The sequence below is a fragment of the Rhipicephalus microplus genome, chromosome 1 (genome assembly GCF_043290135.1).
Source record: "Rhipicephalus microplus isolate Deutch F79 chromosome 1, USDA_Rmic, whole genome shotgun sequence".
Lineage (NCBI taxonomy): Eukaryota > Metazoa > Arthropoda > Arachnida > Ixodida > Ixodidae > Rhipicephalus > Rhipicephalus microplus.
The window spans coordinates 222,481,783-222,501,053 of record NC_134700.1 but is presented as its reverse complement, the minus strand read 5'-3'; the positions used below and the strand labels follow the sequence as shown (position 1 = coordinate 222,501,053).

The 19,271-nt window shown below is 45.6% G+C and overlaps 1 protein-coding gene across 1 annotated transcript; it reads left to right on the top strand.

Annotated features, from left to right (window-relative positions):
* The first annotated feature begins 6,665 nt into the window (after positions 1-6,665).
* On the top strand, positions 6,666-12,074 carry LOC142766996 (uncharacterized). Its single transcript, XM_075868211.1, has 3 exons — positions 6,666-7,126; positions 10,032-10,280; positions 11,301-12,074. The coding sequence occupies exons 1-3, from the start codon at positions 6,719-6,721 to the stop codon at positions 12,072-12,074; spliced, it is 1,431 nt and encodes a 476-aa protein (XP_075724326.1). The 5' UTR covers positions 6,666-6,718.
* The last annotated feature ends 7,197 nt before the right edge of the window (positions 12,075-19,271 follow it).

Sequence of the window (19,271 nt, the reverse complement as noted above, 5' to 3'; positions counted from 1 at the left end):
CACCCAGGAAAAGCGGAATCATACATTGTAATTTTTAAACAATATATGCAAGGGTTACAAGAGAGGAAGGCATACCGTTCGTTGTTGCTGACAATTTAAATGTTGCAGACTAACATTCGCAAAGGTGGTGCAATGACCCTCAACCAGTAATCACGCTGTACAGATTGTAAATAGGTGTATTATGTCGATGGTTGCCTAGCACTACGTGTGGTTGCAGTGCTTGTTCAACGTCAGTCGTGGTTGCAGTGCTGGTGGCTGCCGGCTGGCAGTGTTGGTTGTCCACTTTACAATTATACAATAAAGAATAAACGTGTAGTTATGTAGTTATGACTACTTTTGCAACAAACATTACACATCACATGGCAACCTCTAATAAACATTACATATACGGAAGTGCGTAAACATCACTCACGCCCCGTCGTGGTGGTCTAGTGGCTAAAGTACTCGGCTGCTGGCCCGCAGGTCGCGGGTTCGAATCCCAGCGGTGGCAGCTGCATTTCCGATGGAGGCGAAAATGCTGGAGGCCCATGTGCTCAGATTTAGGTGCACGTTAAAGAACCTCAGGTGGTCGAAACTTCCGGAGCCCTCCACTACGGCGTCTCTCTTAATCATATGGTGGTTTTGGGACGTTAAACCCCACATATAATCAAACGTCGCTCCCGGTTCCAACGGGCCCTCATTTTCTCAAAAAAAAAAACACTATTTGCTCGTTTGTAATCACAACCACGAGAGAGAACAGCAATAAGTAGTGGAAATAATAGCTACTGAAGGCTGCGTGTAAATGAACACTGATTACACTTCGTTTCGATAAAAGAGAATTTCGCTTTAGTGAATGCAAGGCTGTACATCCGTAATGTGCTGCACGTAGCGTGTCTGAGCGTGCCTCCTGCAGCATTAGTTTACCGTTAGATTGTATGATGGTCTCTCTACTCGGGAAAATATCTTGTGTACATGGTCTCACAGTGCATCAACGCAGAAATCTACACGAGTCTTTCCACTATTGTTCAAGGCAACATCACTGAGTGACCGCCTGTGAAACCCTGCACAGCGTGTGTTGTGTTGAACGTCTCTGCATCTCCTTCTCTTTCTTTCTCTTTTATTTCTTATTTCCCTCTCTCCACATATAGGGTAGCAAACTATACTTAGTCTAGTTAACTTGCCTACATTTCTTATATTATATCTCTCTCTTTCTCTCTCTCTCTTACCGTGGGCAACATCGGAAAACTTGTATTGCACCTGAGCGTCAACAGCTTTGCCTTTGAGTGTAGCTTCGCGCCATATAGTGGCGAAGCGATGAGCTGTAATAACGGATATGGGTCAATCCAGCATACAAGTCAAGGCCAAGGCATAAGACAAGCCGAGATTATCCGACGACGAGTAGCGGTTCGGGGTGTTCCCGCTAGGTGAACTAGCAGCGCACGAGGAACACAAATGAGACGGATACGATCGCTTGCTGCCAATTTAACATTTTTTTTTGCTTCAGACGTTCAAATACAAAAATACTTCCGTTGGTGACGGCGCCTTAATGCGTACGTGTCATTCTTCAGGTGTCATGAAAGCTGCTTTCGCAATGATGAGAGTGCCGGGTCGGTTATATCCGTGTGCCAGAAAAATCGCTTGAGCTTTGTGGTACACGGACGTGCATACACGTGCGCTACTATGCATGAACATGCCTATGCCTTCATCTTCTAACACTTGTAATGCGTTTTCAGGTGATCATTCACACAACTGCGTGACACACGTAGCAACCACCACCGTTCAAAGGGATCACACACACAATGCCCCGTACACAATCCACAATTCCGTCGCGGAGCTTCACGTCAACATCGGGTTCCTACTTCTTGTAAACTCGCGTTCTGCGGTCGTCCTGCTTTGTTCTATGGTGATCGAAATCCACTGCACCTGTTCATCGATTGGCTTCACTTTACTTGTAGTTAAGCTCAAAATCAAGAGGAACGCCAATTCACACGGACTTCGTCGCTACCACGACCACCGTACTGTCGTCGGTCGCAGCCATTTCGTCTGTTTTGGTCTCGGCAGTTTAAAACCTCATAATAGAGCCGTCGGTAAGGCTCGCAACGGTAATAGGGGCCACAATGTAAGCGCCTCTGATTGCCTATCTGGCGTGCGCATCCCTTGTGTGCGCAAACGCACGCACATCTTAAGTGCAGCGCATGCGCAGTCTTTCTCTCTCTCCCCGTTGCGTGCGCAAGACGGTTGCGCGCGCTGAACTAAAGTTGTTATCTAATAACGTCGTTTTGTAGCCTGAGTTTCGAAGTTACGTCGGTGCCAGAATCTCTACCTTGATTGATATGTGGGGTTTGACGTCCCAAAACCACCATATGACTATGAGAGACGCCGTAGTGGAGGGCTCCGGAAATTTCGACCACCTGGGTTTCTTTAACGTGCACCCAAATCTGAGCACACGGGCCTACAACATTTCCGCCTCCATCGGAAATGCAGCCGCCGCAGCCGGGATTCAAACCCGCGACCTGCGGGTCAGCAGGTCGCGGGTTCGAATCCCTTAGTCACTAGACCACCGCGGCGGGGCCAGGAGCTCTACCTCATACTCCCGGGTAGTCGGCATGCCTAGTAAGCCTCCCATATTCACGTAACGATACTGAATTTTATAGAAAAAACAACCATCAATCTGGCAAGACCTGGCTTAAATCCAAGATATTCAGAATGCGCACCTACTCGCTGACGGCGTCTCACAAAATCTCTTCTCACAAAGCGTGAGATCTGTCAAAATTTCGCGCGAGCACACCACGTCGTTCCCAGCCCATTTAGGCGGCTCAGTTAAACCGCTCAGAATTAATCCTAACAAGCAGGCCCGCTAGATAGCATGCGATCACCCGTACAGAACTGTCGCAGATAGCCAGGCTTGGAATGAGGTCGACATCTACAAAGAAGCTTTAGGTAACTCTCCACGAACATGTTTTCCATTGCCGACTATAAGCAGTGGTACAAGATGCAGCAAAAAGTTTAATTTTTTTTAAGGACAACACTCCGGCAAAGAGCAAACACAAGAGCTGAAAACCTCAATTGCAGCTCCATGTATTTTGTGTATGCTTCATTACCTGCAGTGGCGCTGAAGGAACAAACTTAATTGGCTTTGAAAAATGCCGGAATCGTGTTGTTTAGTTGGCATTCGGTTTTTAAATTTGCATTAGAGAGTTCTTTTATTTCAATCAAACAGGCTTTTATTATAAGCAATAAATAGAGTCACATTACTAGCGCATGTCGAGATGAGAGAAATTTGTTTGATTATGCCTTCAAAAAAAAAAGAGGAGCTTCTTTATCATGCAAGACGATAGCGCCTTGGCGAACGTGTGCGCCTGCTTTCCTATATTCATGGCAAGTTTCAACAATCTCGTGAATGATTTTAGCCCTACTTGTATTTTTGTTGTGACTATACATTTATACAATATACAAGTCAACATATGAACCCATGCGAACAGCTGTGCCCGTGCTTGAATGATAAAGAGCGCTTTTTTGGTGGAATAATCAAGTGGTGTGCACCACTTTCAACCTGTAAGTGTAATGTGACCCTATTTTGCGTGTATATTAACAACCTGTTTGATTGTAGACAAATAAAGGCACTTTCCAGTGAGTGCTTGTGCAGTGTTCGATGAACTCCATCCGGGTCACATCCCTGACCTCTTCGTAAATTATGTTCAATTACCATTTCGTGCAGCTTAATATTTTATTGCAATGACAACCAACTTTCGAGACATTGTACTTTTGTCGTGCTCAAACTTCGACGCATTATTTCGCACCAGTATATAGAAACATTCAGTGTAGTAACTTGTTCAAATTGATACTCCGACAGCCGCCCCGCTTATTCGCACAGAGCACACGCATGCAAAAAAAGAGTGACGGTTACTGTCGGGTAGTGCTATGTATGTACCACGCTCGCTAAACACCACGTGACCCCTTTCTCTTTGCAAACTAGCCCTCTGGTTCGCCCTGCACTGTCGCTTGTGTTCTCTATTTTTTTTTTCTTTTGCCGATCGCCTTACAGCTTGCGCAGCGGCCCAGCAACATGCACTGGCTAGCAAGACGGCGTAGACTGATGCGTTCATATCGCCAAGTGACCGCACCACTTCTGGAAGCGAGTAGGAAGCGACGGTGGCTGGACACGCCACGAGGCTCGGGGTAGACGCGACGTCGCGTCGCAGCTACTGCCGTCACCACTCAAGCCAGCGGACCCCACGACTCGGCGAAACTCGGGAAGCACATCGTTGTTCCCGAAGCAGGGCTGCGCAGCGTGTTCTGTGGTTTGTAGCAGGTTGCCCGTTTTTCGTGTTTTAGATTACAGGCCACAAATCTATTATGCCGCGAATGTTATTTGCTACGAAGCAGCATTTTGTATGCGTGAGGGCAGAAATACGACCAGCCTTTAGTTGTAAACAGGGTTCTGAAATTCGTACCTCACCATTTTAATTGATGGTTGGTTGATTGATCTGTGGAGTTTAACGTTCCAAAACCACCATATGGTTATGATAGGCGCCATAGTGCAGGACTCTGGAAATTTTTGCCACCTGGGTTTCTTTAACGTGCACCCCTAATCTGGGAAAACAGGCCTACAGATTCTCGCATCCATCGAAAATACAGCCGCCACCACCGAGATTCGATCCCGTGACCTGCGTGTCAGCAGTCGAGTACATTAGCCACTAGACCACCGCGCTGGGGACCTCGCCGTTTTATCGGCGCGCAAGAAATTCGGTGGGGATTTCGTGTTTTATTAAGGACGATTGGCTTGTGTAATTGCATTTCACCTCCACGTGACACCAACTGGGTCGTCACCTGCTGTATATAAACGTATCAAAAGCCGCGTTCACCGTCACTTTGGTGTGGTAGAGTATCCTGAGAACACGGACTACTCAACGAGAGACTGAAACGCATTATTATCTATAATTTCTAGCCCTTTACTTATTTCATTTTGGTTGGTTTTATCGGTCGAACACAGTAATGATTATCAGCAACAAACGCACTCATATCGACAGCGAATAAGATTATAGCGAAAGCACGTACCAGTGATACCGTATCAAATATACAAAACCTTTGTTTTGCTTTTGTCATTTTCTGACCACATTTGATAGCAGTTAGCTTGATTTGCGGATTTATTAATCCCTATTGTTGAAATAGCGGAGACGATTCACAGTATTCATTCTAGAAGATAGGTTGCACCAACACGGACGCAAGAAAATAAGACACCACAAACGCCGAATAAAAAGGTGCACAAAAGAAGGAAAAACGGGTGCGTGGCATGGACACCCAATCTGCAGGATTGACAGGTACAACTATTACCTGGGCATGCACAGATAAGCTTTCGTGCCTTCTTTCTCTTCCACCGTTGTGCGCTTCTTCAGTTGTTCGTCGGTGTTTGTCGTTCTTTCTTGTGTCCGTGTTTATACGTCCTCTCTTTTAGTGAGTCTACACAACTATCTAAGTGACCGGTAGGAGAGCAGCCATTGCAGCTCAGTCGTACAGCATCTTACGCGAAATGCAGATGTAGTATAGCCTCGCTCTTATCTTAGCCGTGGCATTTCGATTGAGGCGGAATGCGAATAAAGGCCCGTGTAGTGTGCGATATCGGACAACGTCAAAGAACACCAGATGGGCCGCAACTTCCAGAGGCCTCAACTGTTTGTGAAGTAAAAAAAATGTGTTTAATTTTTCTAGACTCCCTCTTGCGCAAATTATTTCTTCATCTGCCAACATTTCATTCTGCCAATTGGCTTTTATGTTTCAATTAAAAACAACAGCCAGCCCCGCCGCGGTGGTCTAGTGGCTAAGATACTCGGCTGCTGACCCGCAGGTCACGAGATCGAATCCGGGCTGCGGCTGCTGCATTTCCGATGGAGGCGGAAGTGTTGTAGGCCCGTGTGGTCAGATTTGGGTGCACGTTAAAGAACCCCAGGTGGTCGAAATTTCCGGAGCCCTCCACTACGGCGTCTCTCATAATCATATGGTGGTTTTGGGACGTTAAATCCCACATATCAAATCAATCAAAAGAGCAGCCGATTCAAGCTGGGACTATGCTGACTTCATTGTAGGTTACCTGAGTACGGTTGCAAGTCACAAAAAAATTAAAACTGACGTTTTCTCTCTTTCACCTCATTCATCTATCATGCGAAGTGTTACATCGTAACTACGTATAAAGATTCCTACGCTTTAGAGGATCTTTGAATTTTGTCCGTCTTTGCAAAAGTTATGCATACAATCACAAAGGCATCACTGCAAAGGTTTCAGCCGTAATCGTTCATTTTCTTCAGCCACGGCGTGCGCATATCTTACAGACATGTAACGATCATCTCACTTCGTCACAGAATGATGAATAACAGCCTTGTGGGTACTTCACAGTGATAATTTGTGGCACAGTGGTTACCTTGCAACTGTACTTGCAGCATTCGCCCAAGCGAGTTTACAAAAGAGTTTAGAAAGACCGCTCTTCTATCTTTCGCTGTGACTGTGCTGCTTGTTTCACGTATAAGGCTGACGTTGTTTTGTTTTTGTTTTTAGAAAGGTCACGTTCACTTAAGCAGAGGGCCAAAACCAATTGATGTATATTCGAACAAAACACAAGAAAAATTCACTTCCACTTAAACCTCTTTAATTACCATGCTCTTTTTTTTTCTCTGCTGAAGTTGGTTCTCACGGACGGAATTACACCTCACCGCTCCAGTGAAAGAACTGTCGTGAAGGCACCGAAATGATGTTCCGGACTTCGAAAACCCGCCCGAGTCCCCTGGTGGCACCCGACTCGAATCTCAACGGGCGACCCAAGGTGATACGCCTGTCCAAGTCCGCCTTCCGCAAGCACCGCTTCGGCGGACGAGACGCCGCATTCACTGCGGCCAGAGTTGGTCCGGGCCTCTCGTCGTGGCTGGCCAGGTTTCGTAGTCGCTGGCTGCCGAACATCAACAAGAACGTGCTCCTGCCGGTGCTCATCTCGCTGCGCAGCGTCGGCCTGCGAATCATCGACAGCAATGACCACGTGGTGCTGTCGGCTTGCTCCACTCTGTGGGCCATCATTTCGGTCGCCTTCCAAAGCATCAACGTCTGCATGACCGTCATGGGAGTGGTGTCCAACAACTTTCACGGCTACCTCCTCGATCAGGTCTCGTTTGCTCGCATCTTATCTATTTCAATGTGCCCTTCTGTTGCTTATGCCCTGCAGAGTCCGCCTCGGTGTCGCAGTGATGACGGTGCTCAGCTGCTGACCTAAAGGTTGCGGGTTCGATCCCCGCCGCGGTGGTCCCGTATAGATGACGGTGAAATGCTAGAGACCCGTATATATGCTGTGCGATGTCAGTACAGTCCCAATTTTTTCCAGAGTGAACGCAAGAGTGCGTGGCTTTCGGTACTACTACAGCGTCGTTAATTGACACGTCACAGTATCTGCGCGCATGCGCAAGGAGGGTATATCTTCTTGTCGCACGCATGACGTCACCACAGTGCTCGCGTGTAGCTGATTTTCGGTATACTCGGTGATCGTATTAGAATGGCAACTAAAATTTGGATGCTTTGATTTCAAACGGCGTACATTTTATGCCTGTCATGTCACTTGGTTTTCCTTTTTTTTTTCCTGCGTTCTCGTAATCGTACAACGAACAAGCAAGGGAAAACAAACACTCGAAATGTTATTTGTTACACGTTCCGCGAAAGACCTATCAATTTAAGGAAGTTGTATCAGTAATCTGGAATAGTTTACCTAGATGTTACAATAGTATTTTGTCATGTCCCACTTAAAAAAATAAGAGCACTGCTGCCATTCTGGAAGGTATACTGAGGAGTACAGCGCTAGCACAAAATAAAAATACGCTCGCACGTTCTGCCACTCTTGGCGAACCTTCATTAGTCCGCAGTCGTCGTGTAAACAGGGCGCCGCACCATAGCTTCTTTTATGTGTATTGTCACAATTTTACACAAACACTCATGCTTGCCAGAAGAGCACCGTGATCAGGTTATTTCATGTGTGCTCTTCATAATTTTTGCAGTTTGCAGCGGCACCAGGTCAAGCTGGAACCTAATATGTTCGTCGGGGAAAGCGCCCAGCGACAAATCATCGATGATCTTGAAATCATAACATATTTCGAAGTTTATTCGTCAATCAAGGGGGGGGGGGGGGGCATAACCAGCAGAAGTTAAACATTCTTGCCACATGGAAGCACACGGCGTTCCCACTGCCAGGCGCGTGCAGCAGACGACGCGTGCTAACTCGCCTGACGCAATGTGCATGAAGAGAATTCTCGCAGCTCGGCCACATTGCGCACGAGCGATGCTTCTCGCTGCCGCCGCTGAACGGCGCTGAGAGCCGTGAAAGCCACGCACTCCCGTGTTTATTATCACAATGATTGCGACTGTACATGCTAAGCAACACCGTATGGTCCTCGTTTCCTAAGCCCTCAATTACGGCGTCTCTCGTAATCATATCGCGGTTTTGGGATGTAAAATTCTAGATATTATTAAGCCCTCCACTACTGCATGCCTTATAATCATGTCGTGGTTGGGACACGTAAAACACCGAATAAAATTTCGTAATGTTTTCTTTTGGCTGGGAACGTGTGCTTAAAACGTACTTGAGGACAGATTCAAGGGAGACAAAAATATTCCTCGCTTATAACTACACCGTGCTTATAACCTGGGTGCACGTTAAAGAACCCCAGGTGGTCAAAATTTCCGGAGCCCTCCACTACGGCGTCTCTCATAATCATATCGTGGTTTTGGGACGTTAAACCCCACAAATCAATCAATGCTTATAACCCCATATTTCCGAATACCACACGTGTTATTCCGCTTTCCGCAGAGAAGCGGAATCACGCTAATCTCTGTCATCTGATACGGAGTTTTCGAATAGACTTTCGCGTATGAACGCTTTGGGTCAAGCAAGAGCGACGAGTTTTTGAATGCGGTCTGCGGCATTTTGGACACTTCCCCCTATTCTATGTCACTCTAGTCTGGACCGAGAGCCGTCACTTTAGTGCGTGCCGTTGGGGCAGGCTTTGGGACTCCCGCTAAATTCGAGAAATAGCGTACCCAACCCAAAACCCAAACAGCGTTTTGGTTTTGCGCATGCGCAGTGACCTCGCTATTTCTTTGAAAGCTCTGACGCATGTTTCCTCCGACGCATTCGCAACGCCAGATTCAAACAAGCTTAAAGCCAGCACGACGCCTTTATCTAGCGCGATAACGTACCCCTGGCCACCTGAAATCTCAATATATAATTCAAGCCAGCTAGCATCCAGCACGCATGCACGCATCCAACCGTGATTTCTTCTCGTCGCTCGGCAATTCGCTTTTGGAATGACGATAGTTATAGTGCGAGAACAAAACGACGACACAGAGACAAGGACACGAAAGACTCTGTGTCGTCGTTTTGTTCTCGCGCTATAACTATCGTCATGCCATACCAACTAGCCCAAGCTGCCACGCTTTTGGAGCCTTGGCTAACGGGTGCGGCGTGGCGCGCCTCTTATTGCTTCGCGCAGCCAGCAAAAACGTTAACAGGCTTTCGCGTCTGCAAAACTCATACGCACAGAGTACCCAAAAACGAGGGGACGGTAGCACATTTGCTGAAATTCAAATATTTTTGGGCGTTAAATACAAATCCCGCGAGAAGGTATTCGTGTGCTACTGCACTTTCCCAGCAGCGCAACTTTGGTGGCCAACTGCAGGGTTGCTGTGAGCCCTTATACTGCGAGCATACCATGCTAATCTTTTCTATTCTCTTCATGTGTCGTTTCCTCATTTCGTTGCTCCAAGGGTAGGTTAACCACTCGCTTGCCTTTTCCTTTTAGTCTTTCCTCTCCTTGCTTTCGATCTCTTCTTTCTCGCGCTTTTATATTTCAGTTCATTCGGTCAGCAGTATGTAGCACTTTTAATTCAACCGTTTCCAAATTTCAAGGAACTTGCTTTTATCAAATATAAAGTACAGAGCCGCAAACGTGTGCAGTCAGGCTGCTGAAGTAAACAGAACTGATTGATTTTGAAGACGAGGGTGGTATACATTTTTCTCGTGGCAGGTTTCACTGGTATTGGCTACGCTGTGCTCGATCATCTGCTCGGTGCTGCTAGCGTTCAGCCCGGGACGGCTTAATGCGCTCATCGAGAAGGTCGAGGACACGCTTTTCGAGCTGCACTGCCCGCGCGACCTGCGCCAGTACTGGATGCCCATCAGCCTGCTCACCGTGGTCGGCTGGCTCTACATGGCGCTCAGATTCGTTGCCGTCACCTGGGTGCTGGACAACCAGCCGCCAAGGGACGTCTTTAAGGTAAACGACGCTCCTGGTCTGCGACGTGTGACGATGCTGAATGATCCCAACCACACGGACTGCTTCCCTCGAACGCGGCTGCACTCTCAAAATGAGAGAAATTTAGTGTTTTTTTTTTTTAGGGGTGAAGCTCCTTAGGCGTGATCCGTTCGTGCCGTTATCGTTTATAAACACTGGTGGCACATACCCGCTTGTAACCACCGGTGGCGTATGTAACCTGAGAGAGCGGCTATGTGCCACAGGGGATATACTTTTAGGGGCGAAGCTCCTTAAGCCGTGGGTCGTGCATGGTCAATGTATGTAGTAGGTAGCCACCTCTCGTGTAGTTCTTGGAGTGTCCGCTAAATGGTGGTACTTCTTTATAATCAATATATGATGAAAAGATGCGAGATGGTGGTCCTTGGAGTGTTCACTAGACAGACGTACGTACAGACGGACAGACGCACGGACGTACAGATCGGCCCACGGTTAGACGGACGGACGGTTGCACGAGCAGATGAACGGACGCTTCGCTCCACTCATCATCATTCAGTCCGTGGATATGTTGTATTTTTTTTTCGTTTTTCGTAATAAATTGCGGCAGGGGATAACCAGTCGTCTCCGTTCAAAGCGCCGACAATTTAGAATTAACTTGAGATTACTGGTATATGGTTGAATTGGGAGGATGGTGTGATCACTTGGTAAATCAGAGACACTCTGGAATACACAGTGAACGAATTTTACGCGTATTTTGCATTTTTAACTATACTTCAGTGGTTTTACGTTAGAACTAAGGCTCAAGGTCAAGTACACATGTTAACCTAGGCATATTTTACTTCGACACATCGACGTAGCGTATTCTGCGTTCAGTACAATGATGCAGCTGTGCATAATGCGAGTATGGAAATTTTTTGTGAATAGAAAGAGTACAAATGACAATTGATGCACCTTCACCGTCATTAGCTTTTCAAATGCTCTTGTATACCTGTACAACCTCTCTTTAAAGGCAATCACGTATTCTATCCAATACCCGTCGCGCAGGGCGTGTTTTTCACGGAGGCGAGCCACAAGTACTCGGAGAACACTCTGCTGTTCCTGGTGGCGCTCATTTGGTACCTGAACACCCTGTTCGTCTACGGAACCCTCGTGTTCGTCCCCATCCTGTTCATCTCCTTCTGCATGATCCTGGCACGCGCATTCCGCGTGCACAACGCCGTCATCCGCGATGTGCACCGGTCGGGCCGCTCGGTCGAAGCGGACACCCTGGCTCAGATCCGCATCTTCTACGAGCGCATCTGCACTCTGGTCACTGACCTGAACGAGATATTTGGCCCGGTTATCTTTTCCTGGTACATCATGATTGTCCTCAGCGTCTGCATCGACATGACCCAACTGTTCAGCGACACGAACCTGCTGAAGAACACCAAGGAAGACGAAGGCTTTCTCTTCAGCCTGCGCGGTATCTACTCCTTACTCTCCTTCCTCGGGACGTGCCTGGCTGCGTCTAGGGTATCAGAGGAGGCGCTCGCGCCGCTGCCCCACCTGCACGAGTTGACCCTGCGCAGCTGGCGTCTCGACATGAACACAAAGATGGAGGCGCACTTCTTTCTCAGTCGTCTCTCGTCGTCACCGGTCTCGATGACCGGCTGGAACTTCTTCACCATCAATCGCGGCTTCATACTGAGCGTGTGCGCCGCGCTCACCACCTATGTAGTGATAATCATACAGATGAACCCCAAAGCTATGAAAACCATCAATAAGTTGGTCACCACGGCGCTCAACAACACTGGCAATGGCACTGCATCTAGTGAATAGAGTAAGTCGGCTATGCTTGCGCCCTATATATATATATATAGAGAGAGAGAGAGAGAGAGAGGGGGGGGGGAGAGGGAGAGAGAGAGAGACGTAGCGAGGAAGGAAGCGCACTGGCTCCGTAGTAAAAACGAAAGCGAGAAAGCACGACGTACGAGAAAACACTATTATTAATCACATACGTTTCGGCTGGTGGGCCAGCCTTCGTCAGTGTGACATGTAATGCAGCTTTCGTAGCCATTATATACATTTCTAAAATGTTTTGGGACATGCGCAATAGCAATCGGAAGTGATTCGACGTGATTATACAAAAAGGCAGAATACATTTAGTGTGAAGATGTAATGCGTAAAGTAACATGGATACAGCGGTCACCTCTTATCGTTATAGCGACATCAGTACGAGTGAAAGAGATTTTAAATATAAATATGGTGCATTGTGTGGAAAGCATTATGACAACCATGCGTGCAGATTGAAGCGCATGAACCAGCGGTATACATACTAAAGATAACCAGGTAAACTGTGTTTGTTAAGCAGGGAACAAGGATGGGTCTGCCGAAAACAAAAATAAGAAGTAAAATAAGAGAAAATGAACTAGAAATCTAGGAAGGGCATGAGACACCTTAAGTGGTGGAAGGTAGATTAGCGAGTGTGCCTGCGTGTTCGTTTATTCCAGAGTTTAGTGTACAGAACTTGTAGATTAGAAACAGCTCGCGCATTTCCCGCTCATGATGTGAGCGGAAACCGGATTCCGGTACCGTTTCTTTAATATTGTCGAAAGAATGACCAGGTATTGCTAGATGTTTCGATAGAGGCTGATTTGGAAGGGTTTTGACATGCGACTTATGATTATTAAATCAAGTTATAAACGGTGTTTCTGTATGACCAATATATTGTAGATTACAGATATCGCATTCGAGCAGGTATACTACGTTGGAACTGTCACAATTTCGATTGCCCCTGATTGTTAACTAAAAGCCAGTGGATGAACTGGTGACAGTTTGCGTAGTTACCATGTGCGCACACGCCTTGCACCGCGACTTCCCACAAGGAGCGCAGCCATTTTGTTTACGGGCAGCGAGCTTAGACGATGAAAGAATATCACGGAGGTTACGTGCACGTCTGTACACGACTCTCGGTGGCTCTGCGAATACATTTTTAAGGCGCTTGCTTTGAGTTAATATGTTATGGTGTCGCTTCAAAATCGCGATGAGGTTTGGAGCTGACGTTGAATGGGTGAGCACAAGGTTAACCTGGGATGTACACAACGCCTTGGGGTCAGCGTTGAGCAGGTCAATTCGGTTTAGTTTGTCAGCGCGCTTTATGGCGTCATCAATTATTCCCCGTGGATATTTACGTTGAATGAGCGAACGTTTCAGATCCTGGCAATTCGAAAGGAAACCTTTGTGGTTGGAACATATTCTTTTAAGCCTATGAGCTTAGCTGTACGGTATCCCTGTTTTGCAATGTCGGACGTGACTGCTATGGAAATGGAGGAGTTGATGCCTATCAGTCGGTTTGCGAAAGAGATTTGTGGAGAGCCGTTCTTCGCTAGCTGTGACGGTAACGTCAAGAAAGTTTATCGTTGTTGATGAGTAATTATGGGTGCAGGTGATGGCGGGTGAGCATTGTTGAAATTCTTAGTGAAACTTAAAAGACTTGCTTCGCCATGTGGCTAAATCATGAAGATGTCATCGATGAAGCGTTTGTAGAAGCATGGCTTCAAAGGTGAATTCTCTATGAAGTTAGCTTCTAACAGGCCCATAAAGAAATTTGCGTAGATAGGGCCTACTCTAGTGCCCATAGATGTCCCGTTTGTTTGAACGTAGTGCAAGTTATCGAATTGGAAGTTGTGTAGTTCTAAGATGAGCTTCATAAGAGTACCAATGGTTTCACCATCAACTGGCTTGTCAAAGCAGCAATCATCGTAAGCCTTGATGAGAGCGCAAATGTCATCGTTGTATGGAATGTTTGTGTAAAAGGACGAGACGTCAAGTGTTACCAGAAAGCTATCGTCGGGAACACCAATGTCTGAAATGTCTTTCAAGAAGTGATTTGTGTCCTTTATGAATGACGAGAAAGTAGGTGGGATCCTGTTTATGAGGCTATCGACAAACCTGGATAGGTATTCAGTTACTGTTCCTATGCCAGAGATGATAGGGCGTCCGGGGTTATTTACTTTATGTATCTTGGGCAGAAGATAAAATCTACCTACATTAGGGCTGAATGGAACGAGTTACCGGGCTATCGTTTTATCGATCTTTTCATTTTTTACAAGTTGTGCGAGTGCGTCCTGCAATTCGACCTTGTAGTGGTTTGTAGGATTGGCAGGGAGTGGTCTCTAGAAGTTTCGATCTGAGAGCTACCTCTCAGCTTCACTTATATAGTCACATTGATTAAGAATAAAAATAGCGCCACCTTTGTCTGCCGGCTTGATTATGATGTCGGGGTTATTTGCTATCTCTTCGAGTGGCCTTTTTTTCTTTTGTTGATAGGTTATGTCGATGGGGAGCACGAGTTTTGTAAGAATCTATGACATCTTGTTTTACAGCCTTAATATATAGGTCAAAGCACCTATCACGTTGCGGTGGTGGGGTCCAGTGTCTCTGCTGAGGAAGTGCTATATCTGTAATCTACAATATATAGGTCATACAGAAACACCGTTTAGAACTCGATATAATAATCATAAGTTGCATGTCAAAACCCTTCTAAATATGCCTCTATCGAAACATCTAGCAATACCTGGTCATTCTTTTGACAATATTAAAGAAACGGTACTGGAATCCGGTTCCCGCTCACATCATGAGCGGGAAATGTGCAAGTTGTTTCTAATCTACAAGTTCTGTACACTAAACTCTGGAATAAACGAACACGCAGGCACACTCGCTAATCTACCTTCCACCACTTAAGGTGTCTGATGCCCTTCCAAAATTTCTAGTTGATTTTCTGTTATTTTACTTCTTATTTTTGTTTTCGGCAGAACCACCCTTGTTCCCTGCTTAACAAACTCGGTTTACCTGGTTATCTTTAGTATGTATACCGCTCGTTCATGTGCTTCAATCTGCACGCATGGTTGTCATAATATAACTGTCAGTTCAAGCGCACGAATAAACAGAAGCGCTTGTCCTCTCTTCCTTCTGTTTATTCGTACGCTTGAACTGACAGACATACCATGCATATTCAACTAGCCCAACTTTCGTTTCTGTTGTCATAAAGCTTTCCACAACATGCGCCATATTTATATTTAAAATCTCTTTCACTCGTACTGATGTCGCTATAACGATAAGAGGTGACCGCTGTGTCCATGTTACTTTACGCATTGCATCTTCACACTAAATGTATTCTGCCTTTTTGTATAATCACGTCGAATCACTTCCGATTGCTATTGCGCATGTCCCAAAACATTTTAGAAATGTATATAATGGCTACCAAAGCTGCATTACATGTCACACTGACGAAGGCTGGTCCACCAGCCGAAACGTATGTGATTAATAAAAGTGTTTTCTCGTACGTCGTTCTTTCTGGCTTCTCGCTTCCGCTATATATATATATATATATATATATATATATATATATATATATATGTATATATATATATATATTATATTCACTTGAGCATTACTATTTAAGTGTTGCCAGTGGTAATGAAGCGAAATTACTAAGACGTCAAACTGCATTGTAGCAAAATACGTAACAGTTAAAGAAAAATTTAAGTGAGCATAGTTAAGCGGCTCAGCGGGCCGGTGGACCCAGCCGAGGAGCGGAGGGGCCAACGGAGCTCAAGACAAAAGGAAAAGTAATAGGCGAGTGATGCCCCACTTGTTTCAAGAGAGTCGACAGGGGAGTGAAGGGGAGTAAAATTACTGTGCGTGCTACCTTTACTCTAAAGGGGAGCGAATCGCTGTGCTGCCTGTTGAGCAAAGTTGAAGTTGCTGTCAATCGAGGGGAGGCTTTGCTTGGAAAAACGTTCACACGCTTTGCTGAGGAGTCATCGGACGAGCGGCCCGTCCCATAAGAACGCTGGCTGCGCAGCAAGCTGAGCATGCGCATTATTACATCTTCCCTCGTTCGCTGGGCCCACTGGCCCGTGGAGCCGCTCCCTAACGTTGGTCCTCCTTTCGAGGAACCTTTCAGTTGGCTTTGTGATAATGAAAATTAATGATTACATTGAAGTATGACAATTTTAACCCTGAGCCTGCGGTTCTTGGCGAGATGTTTAGGCGGTCGATTCATTTGTCGAACACGCATGATCTCAATACCCGCATTCTTTGACGCCTGCTGTTGCGAATGCTGACATGGGCCTAAGGCACAGGCTGATCGATGGTACTTCCATTAAAAGAATATAGACATGCGTAGAACGTCAGTGGTCAGAAGAAACACAATATCTGAAACGGTTTACGTTGGCTATCGAAAGGCACCTGCGGACACGGTCATCTTATTGTCGGATGATCTCTTTGTAGTCATTTAAACATGTCATAAACATTTTAGATATCCATTTTCATGTCAACCAAGCCAAGCTTGGTTAACCTCCCTGTCTTTCCTCTCTATTTATTTCTCTCTCTCTCTCTCTCTCTCTCTCTCTCTCTCTCTCTCTCTCTCATTTTCATACTTGCATGTAATTCTCGCGTAAACTTTCAAGAATCGGAGCTGCATGGCGTAGTGATTTCTTGAACACACTTTTTCTCCACTTGTCTGCATCGTTAATGCCGACGCGCTAGTAATAGCAAGGCGAGGCTTGCATGAGATGTCTGACGTTCGGGAACCGTGCTTGTCTCACGTAAGCATTCGCAGCAACAAAAGTTGACCCTAAGAAATTCGCCCCGAAACCACATGCCAAATAGCGCCGTGAGACGACCAGCCACCCGGGCCATGAATAAACACTCATGTATACATGCAAAAGTTTCGTTGTTTGCTGGATCACTCCAGCCGCTACGCAACATTTGTTTGTTAGGGATGAGTATACTTGCTGTAAACCGTACGAGTCTCAAATATCCAAAATGAAGCTTTCATTTGGCTTCGCGTTTCCTCGTTTTTGTTTTGAATGCTGCTTGCGATTTGGCTGAAAGTGTTTTTTTTTTTACTTGTTGAAATGATCTCGAATACGTCATTCAATATACGATGAGTTTGCTAACGTTGACTTCTACAGCATTACGTTGTTCCCACGTTCTCGAGTAATTCCGAAAACGCTTCTTCTCGAAAAACACACGTATGTTTGTTCGCAATCCGGGGAATACAATTTCGTTTTCTAAAAGAGTTTCGATATGTGTTATGATCAACTATTTGAGAAATGGAAGCTCACTTGGCAACTGTCTTGTCTGCCGCTTCCCACGAATAGGAACGCTCTCCGAATTTTTCATTCTTTTTATAGAAGAAAACAATTTGGAAAGTGTTTGTTGCGCGGAACAACGTAGGACGCGACACCTATCGGAGAGACGACTGCTAAAATGTCTTGATGAAAGCCTGAAAGACCCGCTTGAGTATGTTTAACTTGAGTATGTGTTACTCTGCTGCCGATAACGGGGACTTAACGCACTGGTTCCCCATCGCAGAGCTCCTTTTCTCATATATAGGCGACATAATGGCATGAAGAAAAACATTGACGTTTATTTCTTAGTTCAAATTTTTATACAAAAGTAAGGCACGTCGGTGTTGCTCTAGCTCCAAAGGCAAACACGAGTGTATTGCTCGATGGGCGTACATTACACATGACAATAAAATATGTAAAAAACATCTCAGAGTAATATAATTATACGCGACAGTAGGACATAAACGCAACGAATAGACATATACGAAAATACTGCATATATTTCTGAAAGGCACACTCATGTACAAATAAAAGATGAACGGGGTCCTTGAAATACACAACAATGCAACGGTTTTAGAAGTAATTCGCAGCTTGTCTTGGGCAGTAAACTTCGTCGTATTGAAACGCAATGTCAAATTCAACTGCACTTCTCGAGTTATCCGACTTTATCTTTCATGGCTTGAAGATTGTCATTAAGATTCCACTTCTTCAAGAGGCTTGGTATAAAAATCCTGCCACACATATACAATACAGTGATGGAGCCTTATGGTATCGATTAGTTCTATCTTTATATTGGTCTACCGTGTGTATATGTGAAAGTGTGTGCCTTATTGAGCAATGACGTTAACACTGACGGCACAATACATACACGAACAAATACGTCGCATGCAATACAAAAATATTTACAAGTGTTTCTTCATCTGTCATTGGACGCGCAAAAAGTATTTGCTAACGCTGTAGCATAACAGAATGAAGGCACTTTTTGGCACTGTCACGGACTTCGCTTCTTTCCGAGGAGAAGAGAGCTCGAAATTCAAGTCTATGGGAACAAGAGATGTTATACGAACTCATAATTTCAGTAATGACGCTACATTATCACATGTGCCGCATGTCAGGCAAAAACAATACCTCCGCTTCCGCGCACTCATAAATGCGGTCACACACGACCACTTTCACACATTACGCTCTTGATCAGGTCCTGGGGAAATGCCGGCCTTATTCAGGAAACCGGACGAAAAATGTCAGGTTTCCTAACTACATCCAGCACTTTAAGCGAGACCTTTAAGCGAGGCCATTAAAGCATATGCTACATATTTTTTCAAAGGCTAGAAGTTTCATGCAGGCTTTTTTCCGACAAGTGTTTGAGATTCTTTCTTTTTGCTCAATCTTCCACCGAATGAGCCTTCGAAACCTGGCCTATATAGTGAGATATGCCACGAATATTTGCTTTTGAGCCTAAAAGAAAGAAGGCGTGTTCTCTTACCTCGTGAACACAATTACTTGTGAGGTGAGGATTACGAGATATCGGAAACATATTGCTGCTTTAAACCGTATTTTAACTTAGCACTGCTGTCGGGTTGACGTGATTCGCGATGCGTGAACAGCGCGTTCAGCCTAACATGCAGAGTTCGCATTTATTTTAACAATTAATACCATCTGCCTTCCGTGATGGCTGACGTGAACCTCCAACACACTGCTTCATGTGGTACACTAAGTAAAATTAAGTGCTATACATTTTAGAGAACATGACAGGAATGTGGCGCTACAGTCGCGATGCCATTCTATACTTCGTTTCAAAGGTCTCTCAATCAACACAAACGACACAGACACGCAATGACCAGAAAATGCACGTGGGCCCGCCTTATTGTCCAATACATATATTTAACCACACATGCCA